The 19,821-nt window shown below is 40.0% G+C and overlaps 1 protein-coding gene across 7 annotated transcripts in view; it reads right to left on the bottom strand.

The window, feature by feature from the left end:
- Arhgef4 (Rho guanine nucleotide exchange factor 4) overlaps positions 1-19,821 on the bottom strand; it is a 224,251-nt gene that overhangs the window by 92,134 nt on the left and 112,296 nt on the right. For 2 of the 7 annotated variants that reach the window (XM_013076557.3, XR_015446390.1), the window contains 2 exons: positions 8,495-8,661; positions 1,879-2,005 (listed from right to left, as the gene is read on the bottom strand). In XM_013076557.3, the coding sequence (XP_012932011.3) occupies positions 1,879-2,005; positions 8,495-8,575 (208 nt within the window). In that variant the 5' untranslated portion in view covers positions 8,576-8,661. Of the gene's footprint in view, positions 1-1,878; positions 2,006-2,409; positions 2,602-8,494; positions 8,789-19,821 lie in introns of those variants that run through there. The other 5 variants (XM_087198717.1, XM_087198742.1, XM_087198739.1 and 2 more) reach the window with 5 other exon arrangements.

The following is a 19,821-nucleotide window of genomic DNA, read 5'->3' as shown; positions in this document are numbered from 1 at the left end:
CACTAAACCTTTCCCTGTCTTTAAAAAAAAAAGAAAAGAAAGAAAGAAAAGAAAGGAGGCATTACTACTGACTTTGTGGAAATAAGCATTATAAAAATACTAATAATTGGATGCCAACAAATGAAATGACTTAGATGAAATATACACATTTTTTAAGAAAAACATATACAACCAAACCAAAACTCACCCAAGAAGAAATTCAGACTATCAGAATAGATCTATAATAAATGAAGAAATTGAATTACAAAACCACATGCAAAGGAAAATGGTTTCACTGAACGATTCTATGAAGCACTGACAAAAATTATTATTTGTATTTCTAAATTCTTCTAAAAATAGAAGAGGAAAGAATTCCCTCATTTTACCCTTGATATCAAAGCCAAAGACATTACAAGAAAACTATAGGCCAATCAATATCTCTTAGGATATGGATGTACACACAGAAATGGACATGTGAAGACACAGTGAGAAGGCAACAGACTGAGCCATGAATATATCAACATCAGAAGGCAAATATATCAGCACATTACTCTTGAACTTCTAGTCCCTTGAAATGTGAAAAAATGAATTTCTGTAGTTAAATGGAATTTAACAGTCCAGAGCCAAACCCAAACCCATATATCTGTGTTCAGTTTATTTTCAACAAGAGTGCCAAGATCATTTGCTATGGTCCTTCAAGGTTTCATGTGTTGAAATTTAATCCCCACTGTGAGTTATTGAGATAGAGAAAACTCATCTGATGAGCCTTGAAAACTTTACTAGCTGAAGGACTCCAGCTACAAAAGACAAGATCTTATATGGTTTTATTCATATGCAAAGTTAGAATAAGGAATCTATACAGAAAGTAGATTGGTGGTTCCTCAGAATGGAGGTGGAGGGTGTGGAGAGCTGGGAAAATTGTAGAAGGACATAACCACTGAAAGATACAGGGTTTATTATGAATGCTGATAATGTTCTAAATGACTTTGGTGATGACTGCATATCTGTGAATGTATCAAAAACCATTGAGTTGTACAACTTAAGTGGTAAACTGTATTTCAATAAAGTTGTTTTAAAAAATCAGGAAAATTCTTTACTAGTGTGGGAAGCTGGGACCAGCACAAAAATATATTTGGCTTGAAGAAAGAGATGACCTACAGTTTGTGTAATACTCACGTGACTAAAGGACAGTAGGAAAATTCCTGGGGAAAACTCTACAGACACTTCTAAAGCTCCAGAGGTGTGGAAGTGGCATGTGATGTGCCATGCTGGGATTCACAGGTCACTCCTGGCCCTTCTGGCTCTACTTGTGAGAGTAACCAATGTGATTGAGTTTATGCTGGCCACTGACTTGCAGACAGAGGATAGCAGTTCTCTCCAACCTATGCTAACTCTTGGATACCCAGCTGGATGTGGAGAAAACATTCTAAAAAAAAGGCACAGCTTTCTGCTGGGACTGCTTACAGCAGTTTTTCCCCCACTTTGGTGCTGGGGATTGAATCCAGGACCTTGTACATTCTAGGCAGTCTACTGCTGAACTATACCCCACCCCCTCTCTCCAAGTTTATAGTAGACTGAACTCATGGTATACACTGCAAGAAAACTCATCTTTTCTGTTTTGGCTTTATCTGTGTTGGAAGGATTCAAATAGGAATATGGAACAACCTCCAAAAAATCTTTTTCCAGTGCTACTGAACAATAAGCCAAAACAATAAGCTAAGAATTCCCCTACTCTGGATACCAAGAACTCTTTCTAAAAATCAAAGATTGATATACTTGTTTATCTCTTTCATCTACACACTACTTTTGCCAGACAATGACACATAACCACCACAAATACTCCTGTCCTCCTTGCCAGGGCACCAAGTATATAATGCAAGAGAGAGGCAAGCAGCTCACCAGTGTCAGGTATGTGCTTCGGCCAGCCTGTGTGATTCAGTCCTGCAGGGGCACTCTGGGACAGTGCTTGGCTTCTTCTAGGGAGATGTAGAGGTTCTGGGGAGGCAACAGTCATCTTCCTCCAGCACTGAGGGAGGAGGAAAGAGGCAGAGAGGGAAGATGAAGAAAACATGACAGGCTGTCCTGGCCACCTTTTAATTTCTCTAATTCCCCAGGACATTTCCTATGAGCAGAGCACACAGCCAAAATATACACAGCTCCAGGAGGTACTGTTCACACTAGAACTCTTGAGAGAAGATTCTCTTGGAGTCTGCAGTGTGCAGTGTGTATGGTCAGATGTGCAACCCTGGTAGATAGGCTGCAGTTTAGTAATGTGAAACAAAGACCATTGAGGTTTCAGACACCCAAGTATTCCCTAGCTGGTCAGCCATACAGCCCGATATTTTCCTAAAAGCAAGTCAGTTTGTTTTAGCTCAGACATATTATTTATGGGATACTTAATTAAAATACAACTTACAAAGGCTTTTGTACCTCATAGTTATGAAATGGACACTACTCTTCAGAGAGTTAGGATGACTAGTATTGCACAGGGTCTTGGGAAAAGAAGGGATATTGTTCTTTCCTTTATCCTCATTGCTCAAAGATTGGCCTCTTCCATTTCTTTTTCTGCTTTATAAGATTACTGTGTTGAGGGCCAGGGATTTAGCTCAGTGGTTTCGCTGCCTGCTGTGCAATCGCAAGGACCCAAGTTCGATCCCCAGTACCAAAAAAAAAAAAAAAAAAAGATTACTGTGTTGATTTAAAAATCATGGTACATATTCAAACAAATGCTTGTTCCTTTCTTTTTACTTTTACATTCATACTATTAAGCAAACAGTGGTTAGAAAATTCTTTTAGTAATTTCTGGAAACATAAATATATAAAGAAAGCTTGTGATGGACTAGTGTACACTACACCATATCTTCCATTTGAATGCAACTGAAAACCTTGGACAAATAGACTGGCTATCTGAGGACTCTGAAAGTAAACGGTAGCAGGTGGACTGGTAGGGAAACCATATTTGGAGGTTACCTTGATTCTGTAGTATCTCCCGTTTTGTTGTTGCTGTGGTATCCCCTGCCTGAACACAGCAGCTTGAAACTGGTCATGGACAAAACAGCCTCCTAAAGAAGCCCTTTCTGCTCTGAAGAGGGAAAGGGATCCCCATGGGTATAGAGGGATAGAGGAAATCCTGGGTATTTTGATGCTACTTTCTCCCATCCCAGCCCTCAGGCAATGGTGGCCAGACAGGTACTCAAAACCCCACAGTTCAGTCCTCAAAGACATCAGTCTACTATTGACACTCAGATCCACTTGTACACAGTTTAGATGTGACAAGTCCCAGACTGTCGACGAGGATCCATATTATCCAAATGTCACCACAGGCATCTAGAAACCAGAACTGATCTATGAAACAGTCTCACAAGGCCAGCAAGAACTTGTAGCCTGAACTGAACTGGGTTAGTTGGCTGAAAAACTTGATAATTACTCTCCATAGGAACTAAAGGCTTAAAATCTCCTAACATGATATTCAGAATGTCCAAGATACAATCATAGTTTCTCTTTAACTTCCAAATAACCCTAACAATAGAAAGATATTACATCCCATTTTACAGGTGAGCAAACTGAGGTTCAGAGGGATTAAGCAATCTAATTGCCCTAATTGTCCATATTCTCTGGGCAAAGCTTTTTCAGAGTAAGTGATTGTATGTGTGTTTGTACCACTTTATTTTTTACACATTCCTCTCAGCTGTGCTAATTTCCTCCCACCCATATCACACCAACACTGCTTTGACAAAACTCAGTAAGTTCATGCTGTTCATGCCAGTGGGTCACCTTTAGTGCTTCCTGCTAGATTTGACATTGCTGACTATCCTACCATTCTTGCTTGACTTTTTTGTCTTCTATTCTGATTTTCCTCCTTTTAAATGATTCTTCTTGAAGTTCTACACCCTGCTTCCTTTTCTACTTATTCATAGGTTTTCCAGAATTCTTTAATCTCCATCTTCAGCCCTGAACTTCCCCCTTATCTTCAAATCATATCCCATAAGTCCTTACTGGACACATACATTTGAATGAGCCATAGGCTCCTCTTAATCAACAGATACAAAAGTGAATCTACCGTTCCACCCCTTATCCCACCTCTCAAGTGCAGTAGGCTGGTGTTCCCTCAAAAATTCACATGCTGAAACCCCAATCCCAGTGTGATGATATGTGGAGGTCAGGCTGCTGGGAAGTAACTAAGTCACCAGGCTGGAGCATAATAAATGTGACTGAGGGCCCTTATGAGAAGAGACTCCACAGAGATAGCTAGTTTTATTGCCACATGAGGATAAAATGAGAATTTAGGCCTCACAGGAACCCAACCATATACTGGCACCCTGATTTTGGACTTAGCCTCCAGAATTGTGAGGAAAAAATATCTGTTGAAAAGCCAACCTTTCTATGGCACCATGGTACAGCAATCCAAAAGGACTAAGAAGTCAGACTCCCTGCCTTGTATTAGGGAATGATAAACCTATTTCATCCACCAGGTTGAAATTCAAGCTGGAGTCCAAGGAAACAGTAGACTCTTCCCTTTCTATCAATCACAACAACCAGTAATCACCAAATCCAACATATAGCTCTTAAACATGTCTCCACCCTTTTCCAAAAGGGACTATAAACCATGTGGTGGTTAAAACTAGGAGGCTCTTTGACCTGGCTCTGTCCCTCTTTCATCTCACCTCCCACCACTTTCTGCCTCAGAGCTTACACAGGAGTGAAGCCACCCTCCTCAATGGTACCCCCATATCCTGTGCCTCTGCACAAAAGATGCTTTCTCTGCCCTGTATTTTCATATTCCTAACTTTTTTTCACGATTAACCTGCACATTTCTTAGGATCAGCTCAGGGCCACCCAGCTGTCAAAGCAGGGGCACCCCCACCCCACCAGACTGTAGTGCTTTTGTTTCTACTTCCTTACCACTCTGAGCAATGCCTAGCATGGAAGTGCTCAGTGAGTGACTTTTCACTAAATGTATGTTTAATAAATACTTTAATCCAGATATTTTCAACTCCTGGCTTGTAGTTCTTTCAGGAAGATAAAGTTAGAGGCTTGATAATCTGGTGGTATAGAAGTAGGCCAGTCTAAAACCTCAGTGATTCTATCAATTCATCCTATGTGTGGTTGGGACAAATGCAGGGGTAGGACTACAAACCACAGGAAAACAGTTTTTGTTAAAAAGATAAATGAACACAACTGAATGTGACTACTTTATGTCTACCTACAGAAAGTCCCAGATTCAAGACAGTTCAACTTAGGATTTTCCACTTTATGATGTTGCAAAAGCTATATGCACTCAGTAGAAACTGTACTTGAATTTTGAATCTGGATCATTCCTTGGGTGAGTGACATGCAGTACTGTAATCTCTGGTGAGGCTAAACAGTCAGCCTTGTGATCTCGAGGTAATAACTGACATTCTCTATGTCCTGAATGGCAGATCCACGGTGGCGATCAGTTAGGTGTACTAAATACACATTTGTCTTATGTTGGCTGTATCAGGATGTGACCCCTTATAGGCTGAGGAGCACCTATGCTCTCAGGCTTCCCTGCACATCACCTTGGTACATGTAGTTTTCAACCTAGTTCTTGTTATTTGTGCTAGCTATGTTGTTTAATGCCTTCACAACCACTGAATTAGCAAGATCTGAACTATAAATTCTAAGGAAAATAGGTTTCTGTGAACCTCTGTTTACAATGTGTGGGAAGACTATGCTGAGAATTTAACCCAGGGCTTTGTGAATGCTAAGCATGAGCTCTACCAGTGAGCTATAGCTCAGCTGTGGTGACAACATTTTTGTCAGCTAAAACAGTGTCTGCAATATCAAGGTTCATGTGCCGCCAACATCCTTGTAAAATGAGCCAGTCTCATCAACACTGAGGACTTGATGTCAGGTAGCCTTTGTCCTGTATAACACCAGGTATTAAAAATAGTTTAAAGTTTTTACTATATTCTCAGGTTTAACTTTTCTTTTAATCACAGAATGAGTCAGTTAACTGGAGATGTTATGGTAAAAAGAAAAAAACCCTACATTTGGAATCTGAGAATCATATATTTGGTTTCTTTTCCTACTTAAATTTTGCTTTGTACTTAAAAAAAACATAAGTTATATATTGACCAATTATAGTTGTGTTTATTTATGGGGTACAGTTTTTTTTAATGGGATGTAGAATGATTAAGTTAAGCTAATTAATGTCACCTCAAATATTTGACATTTTTGTCATAACATTTGAGATTTACTGTACTTTCTTAGTAACAATGAAATGTATACTACTGTGCAGTAATTCACTGTACTGTGCAACAGAGCTAAAAGAAGTGAGATGTTCTTTACATCTCACAGAGGTTTGGTACCCCCTGATTACCATCTTTCTACTCTTCCAGCCCCCACCTGTCTAGTAACCACCATTCCACTCTGCTTCTAAGAGTTTGATTGCTTTAGATTTTATGTGTAAGTAAAAACAGGTAGTGTTTTTCTGTTTGATTTATTTACCTAGCATAATGTTCTTCAATTCCATCCATGCTGTTGCAAATGACAAACATGTTTTCCATCTTAAATGACTAAATAGTATTCCATTGTGTATATATACCACATTTTCTTTTTCTCTCCATATGTTGTTAGATAGTCTGATTCCACTTGTTGGCTACTGTGAATAGTGCTACAGGGAACATGGGACTGTAGATGGCTATGTTCTGATTTCAAATCTCTTGACTAAATATTCAGAAGTGGGATTGCTGGATGATGTAGTAGTTCTATTTTCAGGTTTTGCGGGCCCTCCATACTCTTTACCATAACGGCTGTACTAATTTACATTCCCACCAACAGTGTGCAAGGGTTTCTTTCAGAACAAAATAAAATGGAAAACAGATACTGGCAAGGAGAATGTGAAGAACTTATAAACTTCATACACTGCTAGTAAGGCAAAATGGAAAACTATCTGGCAGTTCCTCTAAAGTTAATCACAGAATTACCATATAGCCCCATAATTCTATTTCTAGGACATACCAAAAAGTACTGAAAACATGTATTCAAACAGAATTTTCACAGTAGTCCTGGAAGGAATAGTAATAATAGCCAAAAGTTGCAAACAATCCAAGTGGATGAATAAATTAACAAAATTAAACAAGTGTATCTAAGTAATGGAATATTATTCAGCATAAAAGGGAATTAATTACTTGATATATGTGAAGACGTGGATGAACTTCAAAAATATTATGCTAAGTGAAAGAAGCTGACACAAAAGAGCACACACTGTATAATTCCATTTCCGTGAAATACTCAGAATGCATAAAGCCATAGGGACAGAAAGCAGATTAGTGCTTTCCAGGGCCTGGGGAGGGAAAATGGATAGATTGCGTGATGGGTGTGGGGCTCCCTTTTGGGAAAATGAAAGTGTCTTGGAACTGGATAAAGGTGATGCTTGCACAATATGGTATATGTACAAATATCATTGAATAGCTCACTTTAATGTGGCTAATTTTTGTGTGAATTTTACCTCAATAAAAAGTCGAGATTGAGGGGTGAGGTGAGACTCAGAGATGTGGACTTCACAAATATGTGATAATGAAAAATATTGGTATTTTATAAAGGTGAAGAACAAGAAAATAAGAAACAGAGCCAAAGACCAAGTAAAAGGTGTGATGTAAACACCATGACCTCATTTTTAGTAGGCTTTCAGTTTTGTGTAATATATCAAGTATCACAGTATCCCTGTAGACAAAATTCAGTGGACTGAATGTAACTATATTTCAATGTAATTGTATAATTCATTTTTATATAAAAATGTGACACATCATTTTGAGTACCTGAGCTAATGCTAGTGCAGGTCCAGCATGTGTGACACACAGAAGCTCTGACTAAATGGTAGTTACTATGGTGAGTCCTTGAGGGCAAGAGGACCTTTTTCCTTTCTGCCTGAGCAACCTGCAGAGGGCTGGCCATAAGCAAGACAGGCCACAGAGTAGGAAGAGGGAGTTTTGGTCTTGATGGCTTTTGCCACTATGAAGTATCTGTCTCACCGTGCTATAGTTTGGATCTGGAATGTTCCCCCCAAAGCCCTCACACTAGTGCTGTTAGAAAATGTAAATCCTGTAAAGGTGAGCCCTGGTGGAAGGGTTTAGGTTATTGGAGACATGCCCTGGAAGACGACTGTGGGACCCGGTCTCTTTCTCTTCCTAGCTGCCATAAGGTAAATGGGCCTCTTCTGCCACATATACCTGCCTTGATGTATTTTGCCATCATAGGTCCAAAGCAGTGAGGCCAGTTGGTCATGGGATGAAACCTCCAAAACCATGAGCCAAAATACACTTTGGCTTTTTCTGAGTTGTTTGTTGTTTACCTCCAGTATTTGTCACAGTGTTGGAAAGCTGGCTAACACACACAGGCTCACATTGGGTGGGGCTCCATCAGTGTGCTGTGATCCAGGAACAAAGAGTGACAAGTTCCAGTTCAGGATAGAGCCAGGAAATGGCAGGCTGCTACAGAGGAGGAAGAGATACCAGGGCCATTGGGGGGTGCTTGGCCTATGACACTTTACCTGTACTCCATCCCTGTGTGCTATCTCCACATGCATCTTCTTCCGGATCTGCACCTGTTTCCCTGGCTTCTTCCTTTGCATCTTCTCCAGCCACAGGTCATCCAAACTGACATGTGAGTGCTGAGAGAGCCTCCTGGGCTTCACAGTGGCCTCCCTGGGGGCATCCTCTGCAGAGGTGGAGGGGAAGGTCCATGTTACCATCTCAGGGGTGGAGAGTGGCTTCTGAGCTGGCTCTGTGTGAAAATGGGAGCAACTGGGCTTCTCACCTGGTGGTTCTTCCCAGGGCACATGATTCTGAAGTGCAGAAGAAAATGTGTGAGATCAGAACAAGGGCATATCAGTGGGAAACGCTGTGCTTTGCCCAATTTATATTAGATACAGCACTGTTTTATTAATTCACAAAGTACAAATCTAAACCAATACTTCATTTCCATTAATTTTGGAAAATGTGAAGATTAGGAACAAAAAAATCTTGTTTTTGTTAAAATGCCTACTTTCAATGCTTTTAAATGTCTTCTACTTTGACCAAAGCCTTACGTTGTGAAAGTATTACTGAATTTAGCATGCTCATTAAAATATTTTTAACCACTTACCAGTCCAATTATTTAAATACAGGATAACCAAAAATTGCATATTTTGTTAATTTTTATAAAATAATTTAACAGGAAATATAAAAATGACAACTTTATCAAATTTACTTAATACAAGAATCTACTGGTTGAAATGACACCTGCCCAAGTGATGTTTGAGAGAGTCAGTATGTAAACAAACGTGCTGCCCTAGTGATGCTCGGAGTAAACTGTTAAGTGGTTCATTGTGGCCAAAGCTCTTGCTTAAGTAGCATTGCTTCAGAACAGAATTTAAGCAGCAGCACACTTCAGGCACTTATTACTTAGTCTTCATTTGACAGTGGTGTTGACCAAAGTGTACATGTAGCCGCCTTGCCAAGTGCAAACACTTTCAGTTTGTGGTTATGCTTTCAGGGACCTTATCCACTTCAAAATAAAATTTGTTCAGGCTAGCAGAATACTCAGGCTTTGTGTTGACATCTCCACCTTTTCTGTTCCCATGGCCACTAGGAGAAGAAACCCTTTTCTTCCCATGTGTTTCTCAAGGCTAAGCACCCTTCCCCAGTAAACGCATCCTTCACAGCAATAGCATCCAAAGTGCTGTCTGAGATCTTAGTGTGTACTAGCTGGTGTGAACTGAGGTGTGATTTCTTATCAACACTTGTGGAGTCTTTCTAAAAAAGGACAGATAAAGATACATATATGTTTATGTGGAAAGAAAGCAAGAAAGGAGGAAGATGGAGAGGAGGAAAACTAAGAGGAGATGGATGGATGGATGAATAATTGTTACAGTGGTTTTTGGATACATCTGGGGGATTGGGACCTTTCCCAAGCTCTCTTGACAACTAAAATATGCAGCCAAGGCTGAAAACCACTGATCTGATGTTTTTGTTTAGCTTCCAAATATTACTCTACATTTTAAAAGGACTTTCTCCTAGTTTTCTCTCCCTAACTCCCCTGTGGGCTACAAATAGCTGGTAATAGAAACTCAAGAGAGCTAGGTGACTTGCCTGAGGGCATGCAGCTCCAGGGGTCACTAGTCTTCTGACTCTAGAGTCTATATACATTTACCAGTCTACCTGATACCCATTCCTGATGTTTTATAGGTGGATCCACATTCCCATAACTAGACAGGGACCAGAACTCAGATCCTTTTATAATTCCCAAGTCCCCCAGTGGGAATGAATATTAATTGGGCATATCTTTATGCATGGCTCCCTATTAGGCATTTAAGTACACTTGATAACAAACTTGGGTCCTCCTAAGACCTTGAGAGTAAGAGACATAAAGCTACCTGAAAAGGCCAGTTACTTCCATGCTGAGGCAGTCACAGAGTTTGGTTCACCATCACCAGAGGTGAGCTTGCTTCTTTTCAAACTAGAGGAAAACTTCATACTTGGACTTTCCCAATGTACTGTCCTCTAACTTCTGCCAGCCACACCTGAGTTTTCGACAGAGTTCCTCACCTTCTGTTTTAGCCCTTTAGAACCTGAGCACTTTCACACCTTAGTTTATGGGCCTTCAGAGAGAATTCTGTCTGAGATGTGGTATCCTGGCTGTAAAACTTTGCCTTTTTCCCCCCAGAAACTTAATGGAAAAGAGTTAATTCTTCTTCTACCCCTTTTCCCATCCTGATAGGCTTTGATGGCCACCAAATTGCTTTGATGGAGGGAGCACCTTTGTTCTGAGGCTATTAATTACAGCAGTGGCTTTTGAAGTGTGGCCCCTAGACAAGGAGGATCACTCAGTGTGCGGACAACCCTTAAGATGCCCCAACAGTTTCACTTCCTGAAAGGCAGGCCCTTGTCTGAGCCCTCCTCCAAAGTGTGGAGTGCATTTAATGACTTCATTCTAATAATTAAAATACAGTGAAATTAATGGGATGTCACTTCCAAGATTAGGTTCCAGGAAGGTGGTAGTAGCCATTTGAGTGGCCTCTAGTGGGCCTCTTACTCTGGAGGAAGTCTGCTGACATACTGTGTGCACTGTTATGGAGAGGTCACATGGTGAGGAGCTGATGTTTCCAGCCAACAACCACCACAGGTGTGCGCTCAGAAGGAGGACTTGCCCCAGTCAAGCCTTGACAGGACGGCAGCCTCATCAAAGCCCTGGGTTTACAGGCACCAGGAAGGAGAATCCCAGTGAGCAGCAGCAGGTGAGATCTACTCCAGGGAACCAGTTAGAAATGCAGAATGCAAGCTCGGCCTAGACCTGCTGTAATCTATTTAAAATGCCCCCAAGGAGTTCCAGTGCACAGTGCTGGAGAGACAAGCAGATGAGTGAGGTGAGACCACCCCCCACCAGGCTCTGGTGGTGCTTGTGTATCCTGGTCAGGAAGGGGCCAGGAGCAGACTTTTGGGTGGGACAAGTTCAATGGAAGGAGTTGTCAGTAGTTAAGTACCTTCTGCTCATTTCTGTATTCTCAAAAGGGTAAAATTAAGAAATGATGGGACATTAGCACAGGATAAATTTCAACAAAGTCTGAAAAAAGTAAGTGGATACAAGAGAGGTCAGTGCTGTTGTAGAACACAGGAAATAATAAAAGGAACACAGAGAGCCATGGAGGACAGACAAATCCTGAGGCGCAGAGGCTCTCGATCATCTCTGTGGGAAGTCAGCCCTCAGTTAATGCCCCTCATCCAGTCAGCACTGTGCATGCCCCTCTGCACATTTCCCCTCTGCCACTCCTCAGCTGCTAGCTGAAATCAAATAGCAGAGACAATCTTGCATGACTGAACAGGAGGGTCCAGATTCTGGACAGGACAGAGTTACTGACGAAAGCACTGCAGAGGTTTTAGGTGAAAATAGGAATAATGAGAAAATCAGCACTGTGCTTCACTCCCAGAATAAACCTAAACCTCCTAAGTGAGCAACTAGAGGATGCCAGTCTGGAGAAACTGACCCCCAAAGTGGAAAATAAGCAACTTCTCAATTACTGTATAATGAACCTCATTAGTTGATTAGCTCTAAACATGCTCACTGAACATCAAAATATATATCAGTTGCTTTATTCTTACTATGAAATTCATCCCCAAACTTCCGTTTATTAAATACCTTCAACATACTAGAAAGACCAAGATAAATAAGAAAAGAAAAAAAATGACCGAGAATGTAAAAGATAGAAAATATTAAAAAACTTCAAAGGAATAACTTCAAAAAGAAAAAAGAAAACACTGCAACCACTAAACAGAAGCAGGATGCTATGAAAAAACTACTCATGAAAGAGGACTTTCACTTTCAGTTCTGGACATGATGGTGTAGATGAACTTGTGTGTGTGTGCATGTGTGTGTGCACGCATGGACGCATGCAGTGCTGAAGACTGAAGCCAGGGCTTTAGGCATGCTAAGCAAATGCTGCATCATTAAGCTCTATCCCAGCCCATATAGTTATATTTTAAAGTGACATAACATAGGTTAGTGATGGACAGTAGTTAGGGAGCAGAGGGAGGGTATGACTGTAAGAGAGTTTAGCATTAGGGTGATAGAACTGTCTGTGTCTTGCTTATGATGGCCTTTCATGAATGTGTACATGGGATAAATTGAAATTCTCTACAGTTTGGACATTAGAACATACCTAATTTAAAAATCGCAAATCCCAAACTTCAAAATCTGAAGGCCAGGGCAGCCACAGGCTCAAAAGTGGAAGGCCTGCACACCATGTGCTGACAAACAGTGTCCCATTAACATTTGCATGAACAAATCCTTCACTCCATCACTCTAGAATCAAGAGAGCTAGCTCACCAGATCCTGCTTGTCTCTACACTAGTAGAGAATCTTTTAAGTGTTTATTTAAAAGGAACAGACAACCAACATAACTAATTATGAAGCCACTAATCCTTCTTTTTTTTTTTTTTTTTTGTACTAGGGATCGAACTCGGGTCCTTGCGCTTGCACAGCAGGCGGTGAAACCACTGGGCTAAATCCCCAGCCCACCAATAATCCTTCTTACTCTAGGTTTTTTTTTTCTATAACACCTGATTGGCTGGGTAGAGCTTTAACCAAAATAACTAAAAGACTTTGGTGAAGTTTACCAACCCAAGTCACACTCCCTACAGCGTTAAGAAACTTCTTTAATATGCCCCTTATCTGATTTCTCACCACCCAGGGGAACAAGCATTAAGTATCTTATTAAACTAACTCATTAGGCCTTTCCCTGAGAAGCCATCTACATTGTCTCAGGTAGTGTCTAATACTAGATTAATCTTTGATAAAATTTTACCATTAGAGCTGACACTGCTGACAATGCTAATAAAAATCTATTTGGGGTTTAAGTGTATTATATTGTGTGTACAAAAATCATATAAATAGGCCCCCAAATTAGCAATTGGGCCTGTGCCTCCAATTACTGTTCTCTTAAAAAGGAGAAAAAGTCACATATCTCACTGGGTCAAAATCTTTCATTCCAAAAATTGCCAGGCTTTGGTCCCATGTAGCAAGAAGCAGCTGGACAGATCAGAGTGGTCCTGCCTCCCTCTATAAAAATGGAAGAGGAGAGTGTAACTCATCTGCCTTCTAAAATATTTGCTCCCAACAGATCCTCCTCCTTTCTCCAAACTTCTTTTTTTCCTGCTCCCCTAACAACCATTCTTTTCTGTGTTGTGATTTCTAAAGGGAAGCTGCTGTAAACAAGCCCCTCCCGGGTCGGGGATTTAGCTCAGTTGTTCTACCAACTGCCTTGCAACCACAAGGTCCCAAGTTCGATCCCTGGTACAAAAAAACCAAAAAAAACAACCAAGCCCCTCCACTATTCACCTCATATCAATGCCAGAGTAACTCTCTGTGTTTAAATAAAATGCAGCTAATGACCCCAGGAGGTTATTTCCAAGAGGGGACAGGAGGAGTTGAGAAAGGTTGAGATGAACCAGGGTACCTTGAGAAGAGGCCCCCTGTCCAGTGCAGGAGCTCTTTGTCCATGGTACACTGCCCCCCAGCTCTTCCTAACTGTAAAAGCTCTTTCACACCTGAGCATGGGCAGTTGGTGATTTGAGGTAATGGGAGGCCCCTCCATGTCCTTTAGAGTTAGCTTTGATTAAAACCCTTTTCCTTTTCTATCAAACAACAATAACAACAACAACAAAAATTCAGCCAGTTTTAAGCACCAGATCTACTGGTGAAAAACAAGACCATGAAAGCACTTTGAAGGTAATTTAGTGGGTTCTCTTATGACCTTGGGATAGGGATATATGGAGACACTGAACAACAATAAAATTAAGAACTGTTTATCAAAAGATCTCATTATAAAAGGGAAAAGATAAGACATGTAGTGTAAAATAGTTGTGGCACAGTCATCCAACAATGGGACTATATCCAGAATATGCACAGTAAGAAAAAGATGACTCCACAGAAAAATGGAGAGGAGGTAAGGACAGATGTGTTCCAGGAGAGGGGATCCTAACTCTGGGCAGCTGGGGATGTATGCGTGGATGTACCAAGAATATGCAAGCCCCTTCAGCACCACCAAAAATAAATAAGTAAACACACAGTCGATAAGCATTTTAAAAGGACTCAGCCCCTTAGGCATCATGGAAATGGGAATGAAGATCACAGTGAGATGCCTCTACACACCTAACAGAATGGCTGAAATTAAAGACTGGTAGTATTGATGAAATGTTAATGAGAATATGAAGCAAAGGAAACTTGGAATAAAGAGCATGAATTGGTACAATCACTTTGCAAAAATAATTTGACAGGATCTAGTAAAGCTGCTGGTATGCATCCCCTGAGGACCAGACCCCTGAGGTGCTCCTAGAATGCACCTGACTTGAACATTCATGGCAACTGTTCACAGTTGGCCCAGTCTGGAGACACCCCAAGTCCATCATTGATAGGCTAAGGAATTCAGCACTGTGTTATGCTGAGTCAGAGCAGTTGGATATGATGATGAAACAAAACAGCTTTAGATGCACAACATAATTAGAGCAAGAGGAGGCAGATAGAAAATTAAATGAGTAAGGCTTAAAGTAATGCATAAAGTTTTATTTATGTAAAGTTCAAAAACAGGCAAAAACACCCTACATTGTTTAGTTATATAAAACTAAATAGTAAAATTATAATGAAAGAAAAGAAAATGTCATAAAATTTGGCTTAGTAATTAAAGCCCGAGAGGAGGAAGTTCTGAGGAGGAGGGGAGGGAGGTATGGACAGTATGGTATTTCTTGATCTGGATGGAGCTTACTCTGTATTTGTTTACAACACTTTATATCTATTCACTTATGTATTATGCTTTTTTTGTATGATGTCTCTATTTGTCAGCTTAAAGGCACTTTAAAGAAACAAACAGCAGCATGTAAAATAATAGAAAATTTAAATCTCTGCAGACAGTATAATCACAACCATGTGACATATGTAAAACTTATTTATAGAAAAAAGTTGAAAGATGGGCTGGGTATTTAGCTCGGTGTCACCACCTGCCTTGAAAGCGCAAGGTCCCAAGTTCGATCCCTGGTACCAAAAAAAAAAAAAGTTGAAAGAAATTTAACATGATATTAACTGTGGCTGTTTTAAAATATTGGAATAAAAAATGCTGCCCCTTAAAGCCAGCGTGGAGGGAAGAAATGGGAATACTAGACTCCACTGCACGCTGCTCTTCCAGAGCACCCACTAGGTGGAGCAGTCACATCTCCAAGTTTCTCCAGAGTTTCAAAGTCCCTAGTTGCCCTAGGATTGTACAGGAGACAGCTGCCCTTTCAGAGCCTCTTTCTTTCCTTTTGTTTAAGTGCCCTTTCCTTGAATATCCACTGTGCTTTGGTCTGATGTGCAAACACACTAGGCCTTTGTCCTGCCTGGTAAGATCCGAAAGGAACAGAAGAACAGGAACTGACACTGAGAACCCACTTCATCCTGGCCCTTTGGGGGATCTTTACAGTCATCTCACTCACTGCTCATTAGAACCCACGCAGGTTGTCCAGGTACTGTATTTGCCTGGGGCCCAGCCCATGCAGGTGTTAACCTGGGCTGAGCCCACCAGCTCCATCCCATAAGTGAGGCCCAGCTGAACACAGGGACACTTCCAGGAATGCGTTTTCCTCTGTGTGTGCATGTGTGTGTGTGTGTGTGTGTGTGTGTGTGTGTGTGCATGCATATAGCATATATACACATATACACACAGACTACACAGTACTATTTATCAGGCTTGTCAGTGATTCAAATACTGCTTGCTTTTTGACTACTTTATAATATTGATTTTATTTTGAAAGTTAATTAACACTATAATTTTTTTCATTTTTATTTATTTATTTATTTATTTTGGTACCAGGGATCGAACTCCAGTCCTTGCACTTGTGCAGCAGGTGGCAAAACCACTGAGCTAAATCCCCAGTCCGTTTTTAAATTTTTAAATCAAGTTCTCCCAGATAAAATTTAAAAAGGCAATAAGCAACTAAGTTGGAACATTATCAGGAAATGGGCACTTGTATACTACTACTGAGTGTTCACTGCCACTGTCATGTCAGAAAGTAATCTGAAATTGACCAAAAATGCATGGGCCCTTTATTTGCAGTCATTCTTTTGTACCAAAGGATGCAAGGTAAAAAAGATGTATGTATAATGTCCCCAAACTAAAAATTACCTGGATGCCAGTCAATAGAATAGTAAAATGAAGTATAGTATAGCCATATATGAAATATTCTGCAACTTCTAAATAGAGAAACATGTACATGAATTGATGGAAGGCTGTACCTGCTGTATTTCAAGCTAAGAAGAACAATGCAGAGTAATATGTGTGCGCCCTCATATTAGTAAGAGATGTAACCCCTTTCCCTAAAACTTCCCTATATCCTTAACTATATGGAAACATAATGAAGTTCATGGATGTTGGCAAGGTCAGCTTTCACTGGTGTCAGCTTCATTGGGTTAAAGATACCTACGTAACCCACACCACAAAATTAAACTTTGAAAGTTAGATTTTTTTTCTTTTGGAGGTAAGCAACTTCTTCACACTTCTTCCTGCTGAACTTCTTCAACACCCTCTCCTCTCCCCAGCCCACAAGAAGTCATAGAATGTGGAGATGCAGGCCCCAGGAGGCCAGAGCCCAGTTACCTTTCCGCAAGAAAGAGAATGAGCTGAAGATGACTGAGAGTGATGGAGCAAGTGTGGAGTCTGCATTGTCTCTGTGCTCCCCCTGCCTGTTGTTCTTTACTCTAAGAGATCCTTGCCCACCTGTATCTGGTGAATGGTGATGTGAGGCAAAGGGGCCCCTCCATCTCCTCAGAGCCAGCTTTGAACAATTCTCCTTTTTCTTTCTTTCTTTCTTTTTTTTTTTTTTAAATGGCTTCCTTTGATTTGGTCAGCAAAAAACAAATAAATCTAAGTATAAGAACCTGAGTGGCCAGTAACAATTTTGATGTGCCAACCAGGAGGTAGATTTGGACTCCTGAGGGCTACACATTGTGGTAGACACTTGGGTATAGGGACTGATGCTCCTGGCTAGCTGAGCCCACAGTCAGAACTCCAGGGACATTCCATCAGTTTTCAGAGACATTTTTGTCATAAACCCAATTCCTTTTTATTTACATGATGCAAGGAAATGTTTTAAAAGATGTAACAAAGGGTACTCAAAACTGTTTTTGCCAATCAATTATATTTTAACTGTTGGACTTTTGGAAGAGTATTTTCAGTTTCACAAAGTTTAGAAGAGGGGCTGGAGGTATAGTTCAGTGGTAGAGTACTTGCCTCTTGTATGTGAGGTCCTGAGTTCAATCTCTAGTACTGCAAAAAACCAACCAACCAACCAAACAAAAACAAAGGTTAGAAGAGAGACTGAAGAACATAAAGGGACTGTAATTAAAAGTTTTGTTTGTTGGGATTTTAAAGACTTTTGAGAATCAGTCATTTGAACATTGAGACAATGTGACACATACTAACATAGAACTGATTGGGCATTCTTTTATTTAAAAGTTTAAATTGTTTAGCTTTCAGGAAATGTGATTTAGTAATAGTATAAAGGCCACTTCTAGGATTAGTAGAAGGGTTCTTAAGGGCAATATTTTAGTAGACATTGGTTTAAAAAGTTTTGGTTTATAATAAAAATGGCTTTTCCATTTGAGAGTTTCTGTACTGTTTATGAGAAGAAATAGACAGTTTTGCTTATGCATTAACTTGTATCCAAGCAAACATTGTCCAGCCATGCTGTCCTTCTTTCTAGTTTCCTGAAAGAGCTGAGTCCACATGTACATGGGTAATGACTTCCTCAACTCTGGAATGGCAGCCTGGGAGGGTTTGATGTGGGACCAGTATTTCCTTCAGTAGTTTGTGGATCTTTCTGGATCTTCTGAGCTTTGCCATTTTAACTGTTTATAACTAGTATGGTTCCTTTCATAAGTCTTCTAAGTGGGTTCACTTACGGGCATCCTTATTATCCAGGGTAGTTTGCTTTTGGTGATATGAGAATTTGGTTAGAAAATAATTCCTAGGGATCAATGTAAATATTCAAGTTCAAAAACCCCAGAAAACCCTTCAAGGATTTTTAAGTGGCATTCTGTTGTAGCACATGTAGTGCAATTTCCAGGTACTGACTACAACATTTAAGAGGTTTTCTCTCAGCAAAAAAAAAAGTTTTGGAACATTAACTTATGTTTTCCAGATGTTTTATATTTTGCAGACAATGTAGCAATAATTGTTTTTTGGGGTATTTTTGTACCGAGGATCGAACTCGGGTCCTTGTGCTTGCTAGGCAGGCAGCAGAACCACTGAGCTAAATCCCTGGCCTGTAGCAATAATTGTTAAAAATTAAATTAGATAAACATGCAAGTAAAAACATTTGAGTTATTTATAATTAAGTTAAAACACTAAAAACATTCATGTATTCCTTGTTTCTTAAAATGTACAAATGATAATGTATTTTTAGCCTATTAAATGTATTTCATAGGTTGTTGATATATGAATCTGTATAACACTGATAAAGATAAAAAAATATGATCCTTTAAGTTTCACAGTAACTATTCTATAGGAACAACAAATATGTGAAAATAGCTGTCAAACTATAGGTCTAGTTTTAAAAAACCTTTGAATAATAAGTCTCAAAGTGATTGAAAGTGTACTGAGTGTATTTCATAGGTGGTTGATATATGTATCTGTATAACACTGATGTAAGATCAAAATATATAGGCAGCTAAGTAAGATAGAAATTAATATACAGTCAGAGAGGGATTGAGTCCTCACAGAAGTCAGCACAAAAATAAAGACATCAGAATTGTGGAGAAGCAATATCAAAGCCTTCAAGAGAAGCAGCAGTTTGGGATTATACTGTAATCAGCATCATGTGATCCAGTGGGCCCAGACAGGCATCAAATGCCTAGGTGGGGACCAGAATGTCCAGACCCATACTGTCATCTCTTTCTATGAAGATCTTTGCTCTTTCCATGTACCCTTGACACATGACTTGTTTTCCTATTGATCATTATTAGCTAGGCAGCTATACTTCTAATTTTATAGGCTGATTGTAGTTTGACCCATGTTGTACCCATGTTGTGACTTTGCTGTATAAATTACCCCGACAAAAAGCATCGGTGGCCACCCATTCAGGATCTCTTCTGGAAATCCAGGAGCTATTCTCATTTACAATAAAACTCTCCTAACTTCCTCCTTTGGTTTGTGACTTCATTCATTGGTGCTGTGAGACCACAAATTCAGCATATCTGACATCTAACAGGTTGGCAGTTATAGTTTTCCTATATCAAAAAGATATCTGATCCTTTAAGTTTCAGAGTATTCTAGAGGGACAATGAGTATCTGAAAATAGAGACTTATGAAATTGTAGG

Source organism: Heterocephalus glaber, unplaced genomic scaffold (assembly GCF_053883595.1).
Source record: "Heterocephalus glaber isolate CG9 unplaced genomic scaffold, H.glaber_assembly_v1.0 deba00000347, whole genome shotgun sequence".
Lineage (NCBI taxonomy): Eukaryota > Metazoa > Chordata > Mammalia > Rodentia > Bathyergidae > Heterocephalus > Heterocephalus glaber.
This window is presented reverse-complemented; position numbering and strand designations above follow the sequence as displayed.